General features: G+C 34.5%; 1 protein-coding gene across 1 annotated transcript; it reads right to left on the reverse strand.

The window, feature by feature from the left end:
- LOC107618887 (RPM1-interacting protein 4) lies at nucleotides 22–5,564 on the reverse strand. The gene is made up of 4 exons (XM_016321062.2): nucleotides 5,327–5,564; nucleotides 1,573–2,085; nucleotides 1,106–1,294; nucleotides 22–730 (listed from the first exon to the last, which is right to left on the reverse strand). The coding sequence occupies exons 1-4, from the start codon at nucleotides 5,330–5,332 to the stop codon at nucleotides 701–703; spliced, it is 738 nt and encodes a 245-aa protein (XP_016176548.1). The 5' UTR covers nucleotides 5,333–5,564; the 3' UTR covers nucleotides 22–700.

Here is a 5,722-nt window from a genome sequence, read left to right on the forward strand (position 1 = left end):
GAAGAAAATATGCATAATGTATAATAAATGCACTTCAATCATGTCTTTTTCAAGTAAATAGTTAAATTAGTCCCTGAAATATCACTCGTTTTTTAAATTGGTCTCTAAAAAATTTTTTTAATCAAATTCGTCCTTTAAAGATTTTAAATTAGTCATATTAGTTATTCTGTTATTTTGTTTGTTGATAGTGTCAAATTTGCTTATGTGACACATTAAATGACACTCCAACACATACCTATCAGTCTTAATTGACTATTAACATAATAAATTTATAAAATTAGATCAAATCAAAACCTAATTGTGGGGAGAATTTAAGGCATTGGAATTGATTTTATCTAATTTTATAAATTAATCATGTTAATAGTCAATTAAGACTTCTAGGTGTGTGTTAGGGTGTTACTTAACGTGTCACATTAGCAAATTTTGACATCATTAACAAACAATGTGACAGAATAACTAGCATGACTAATTTAAAATCTTTAAAGGACGAATTTGATTAAAAAAATCTTTCAGGGACCAATGAGAATGAGTGATTTTTCAGGAACTAATTTGACCATTTACTTTGTCTTTCCCTGCAGGGACAGAGAAAGAGAGAGCCTTGAATATTTACAAGTGCTACACACCCCTCATGATCATTCACACTATTTTCTCCCCCTTTGATCTCTTATCTGTTGAGAAAATAATTCACACATCCAAATGATCATTTGTTGCTCCACCAAAAGCAGCAACACTGAAGAAGCAAAAACAAACAAATACAAGGATCAGTATGGTGAATATTCCAAACTTATCCATTTATGTCTCATAACATTCCGGTAAGTTGGAAAAGAAAAATGAGATTCAACAGGCTTATTTGCTTTGTGCTTTCTAATTTTAGGATTTTGTGAAAGAAATCTGTGAAAATAAAAGCATGTTTTCTTTTTCTACAATTATTTTCACAAAATCTTTAAAACAAAAAATACCGAAAATAAAAACACAAACCAAGACACATCCTTGGATAATTTAGCAGGTCCCACACGCATTGGAATTTATTGATTGAAGGGTGTTCAAACCTACTTAACCAATTTGTGTACTTTTGAGGAGGTTAATCCATTGCATGCATGCATACCTGTGGTTTGTCATTGCTAGGTTGGTTCCGGATAAGGTGTGGTCTCTGGTTAGGTGTTCCTGGAGTAACTCCAGCCCCACCCTGTCTCTCCTCCCTCACTTTGTTAAAAATGTGAGTATAGCCATCAGCTGATGCAGGGTTACTAACATCCCACTCACCAAACTTTGGAACAGCTGCTCCTTTGTCAGGCTGCCATATCAGAATGCTTAAACTCAGCATTTTTTGTTAAGCTAACACGTATAAAAAGAGAGGTGAAATCTTGGAAGTTTGATGACTGATGAATCATTGATATAATATGAAAAATATTACGTGTACTCATGGTGTGGAACACCCTAAAGACTCGCACTCCATCCACTATGACATGTGAACCCAGTAATATAATGCAACTCATGTAATATATACCAAAAGCTCTTAAAGTTTCATATAATGCATGGTTATCAAGAAAGAATTGGACTAAGAAAACTAACAGTTTCATCGCCACGATTGGCTGGTCTTAACCGAGATCTTCCTGGTGTTCCGTGGCTGCTATCATAGGAATTCTTTCCTTCCCATGATGGACTATCCCTGCCGGGTGCTCTAGCCTGGCGATGAAGGGGAGAACGTTCAATGCTGTATTCAGAACCAGTACTTTGTCTAGAAGGTCTTCTGCGGTTATCAGCAGAACCTACTCCATGGCCTGCTTGACGAGCAGGAGAGTCAACAAAAGGCTTAGGATTACCGTCATCGTTGCTCTTCTGTAACTCATTTGATGATCTCGCTGATCCCTTTCCAGATGGAGGCTCTGAATCAGCTCTCAGTTTGACCGGAGGTAGCTGATCAGATGATGAATTATCAAATGATAAATCCGGATTCTCCTCAGGGTCATTCGGGTTTATCATCTTTGTGCCTGTTCGACCTTTCCGGGCCTTGTCAAAATAAGCTGTATAAGGAACATTATCTCCACTTTCCCAATTGCCAAATTTTGGTACATGAGAACGTTGCTGTCAAATTGAGACATTGAAAAGAAGTACGTTAAGTATAAAGAATAGCAGCAGAAATACCAAATAACAAGTTCTCTTTCTCTTTTCATGGCAATAAATGGTACTTTAGCGAGTTGAATCAAATTGAAGCAAAAAATGGTCAACATGTAAGGTTACTTTATAAGAGAACACAAAGATACAATTGGAAGAAATTTACACAGCATTTGTCCACATTTGACCAACTCATGAGTCATGACAATCTTTTACTAACATTGAAAAGTAAACACAGCCAATATTAGGTTGTGTACATAAATATAAATACGATTTTTACTTTTAGTCTATAATAATTTCATTCAAACATGCTCAAGTCAAGAGAACGTAGAGAAATTTAGCTTCACAAGTCCCCTAAGTACTGTAGGCTAATAATCTTATAGCAAAGCTTTTTGCCACTAACTACACGGATCACAAGTCATGTTAATCTAATCCAGAGTGTACACCATGTTTGTAGGCAAATAATTTGAACCTAAGCTTTTCAGCTACAACTTTACTCGGCCCCTCTCTACCTTTGACTACTGTATGGGATGTTTCCATCTGATCTTCTCTTACCAAGGGTTTCTACAAGCCTTGTCAGCATGGTGAAAGTGAGTCAAATTAAGCCGATCAAGGCTAAGTTCATGTTCATCTCACAAAAATTGAGCTTGATTCACCAGCTCTCGACTAATCAATAATTGAGCCTAATTGTAAGGTTCAAGCCGACTCACCAAAAGCTCATGAATTGTCTTGAACTCACAAGCTGGCTTAAATAGCATGAACATAATTGCTATGAATTATAACTTATTAAAAAACTATCAATTATATATATTTATTAATATATATGATACGAGACCTCAATCATAATTATATTTTACTAGCATATTAATCAATAGGCACTAACATGCCCATTAACCGCCTTTCAAATAAATATAGTAATAACAAATATAAGGTTAGTTAAAATGGTAAATATGTAATATTCTAACTAAAAAATTTTAGATTCAAGTCTTCGAAATGGCAAAAATATATTTTTTTTATAAGTTGTATATCACAAAGGGCATTTTAGGGGAAGAATAAATATAAATATTAAATAATTAAGATTGTTATAATATATATATATATATAATCGAGCCAACTCACGAGCCAATGAGTTGAACTTACCCAAGCTCAAACTGAACTCATTTAATATATGAGCTCAAATTCAAGTCTAAGCTCAACTCACAAACTCATGAGCGAAACTTATTAAGCCAATAAGCCATTAACGAGTCAAGCTTGAGCTGGCTCACAAGTTAACCTGAATCACTTCCAAACCTACTTATTGGTTTCCTCGTATCACAAAACTACCTAAGGCAATATTCTAGCATCTTTTCTACACTAGGTGATTGTTAGGGCTTGGGCATTATAGGATGCCCAAAGTCTCAATTTTCTAGCCATGTTACCGTGATCGCCAAAACTAATCCACATATTTTCCAAAGAAGAACTAAACTTAAGCCCTTTCTGCCTTACGAATCATAACTTAGAAGACATAAAACATATTGATTGAACTTCAACTACAACTGTTTTCTGTTATTTAATCAAAATGATGCTTTTAGCCATTTCTTAGTTCAATTTATAGTGATCAAGCTTAGTTCCCCATTATTTATGTTAACTAATAGTCTAATACATATTTGCAACATAAGTTAAGTCTGAATCCCACAAGTTCAATTTTCACTATTTTTTTCCATCAGAACAGATGCCACCTGCAAAGTAATATTCTCAGGTATTGGAGTCTGGCAAGTTATCGCACCAAAGGGAATAACACCTGCAACCTTACAACCAATTTCACTTACGAGAATGGTTGTTTCATCCCTAAAATAAATAAATAAATAAATAAAATGTCTCTCTTGTTAAACGTAAGCAGGGAAGTTGAGATTTCCTTTTTTTTTTGTTACTCATGGTATTCTAAGACTTGGTTTGGTAAAGCTTTTCGAAGAGGTGCTTGTGCTTTTTAAAAGCACAAGCTTCTTATTTTGTGTTTGGTAAATAAAAAAGACTATGTGCTTGTACTTGCAGTTTTTAAAAGATCAGGGTACTTTTGAAAGCACTAAGTTGGAACTTTTCAAAATTGGCTTGTGCTTTTCAAAATTTAAAAGTCTAATATAACCTCATATATTAACTAATTTTCAAATTTGACGCTTAAATTTATGTCTCTTATAGTATTTTTAAATTTTAAAAACTATTTTACCAAACGTAATTGTTGTTGCTTATGTTTATTCAAAGTCATTTTTAATTTAATTTACCAAACATAAATACTACACTTCTTAAAAAAATCATCTTTTAAAAATTAACTTTTACAAGCTACTTTTGAAAAATAAAAGTTTTACCAAACTAAGCCTAAGTCCCTTAACAAGTCTAAGGGTCAGTACTCAGTATTTAAGGTGAACATTTCAGCTGATCAAAGTTAGTCTGTTAACTCAAACGTAAGACTAAAGCATAAGAACAAACACCAATGTATATGTTGCTCAGCTGGAAGAAACTTTTGCTAGGTGAATCAGAGATTTTAGGTTCAATTCCTATGCATATAAGACTTATTAAAACTCGGAAGGGAGAGCTTTGCTTCCTAAGTGGTCCTACCCAGCCAGAGTAGAGGAGTCCCTCCAAATGAAGGATTACTTGTTTCAACTTTCAACCAAAAAACGCAGAAGAACATACTCACACACAGCGCTCAAAGCTGATTGAGGTCTCTTTTCTTTGACTACTCCAAATATACAATTTAGCAATTCACTACAAGTACAAAGTATTATAGTTTCTTGATTAATTATGTAGATGATCCATACCCCAGAAAATTTTGAATTTCAAGATATATATCCACCCCTATACACAAGGCTGCTAACTTCTTAAAGCAGCATAATCCATGGCAAAAGAATCTTATTGAATTGCAGAAAAACTGAAGCTGCTAATTGTTAATTTGGCTGCAGACGGAACGAGTTGACCAAGAAATTTGGTCAACCATCTCAAAGTCTAGAAGATGAAAAGAAACTCAAAATACAGAAGAATAAGAAAAAACTCACCTAACATAGCAAAAACATAAAACATAATGCAAGACATTGAATTCCTCTATATAATTAAAATAAAAAATAAAAAGGAAAAAGGAAAAAGAAATTTCCTAACCAATTTGTACAATTTTCTCAGCAATCACAAACAGATAGAACGTAAAAAAACTATGACAAAAACTAAAAATTAAAAAACTTACTGTCATTTCTAACCAGGCTTGGGAAAATCTCCAGAAAGTTCAGAGGAGAACGGAGCAAAATGGAGATGCGGCGGTGATTGAGCGAAGAGAAGAACGGAGCACTGGAGACGAGGTGGAGAAGGCGAAGAACGGAGCAGAACGGAGACGCGGCGGTGGCCGGCGAAGAAACGAAGGCGACACAGCGATGGTGAGGGATCAGAGCTGGAGCCTGTGACGCTGAGTTATGTGAGAAAGAGGAGAGAGAGCTTAATTACAAGAGAGAGAGGTTTATCAACCGTTAACCGGAGCCACCGGTAATGTTTGACCATTACTTTTTTTCCCGGTGTCTTTGTATTATTATTATTATTATTATTATTATAAGTTTTCTGTTTTCAAAATTCTGTGTCTACCAAGTCA

Source organism: Arachis ipaensis, chromosome B09 (genome assembly GCF_000816755.2).
Source record: "Arachis ipaensis cultivar K30076 chromosome B09, Araip1.1, whole genome shotgun sequence".
Lineage (NCBI taxonomy): Eukaryota > Viridiplantae > Streptophyta > Magnoliopsida > Fabales > Fabaceae > Arachis > Arachis ipaensis.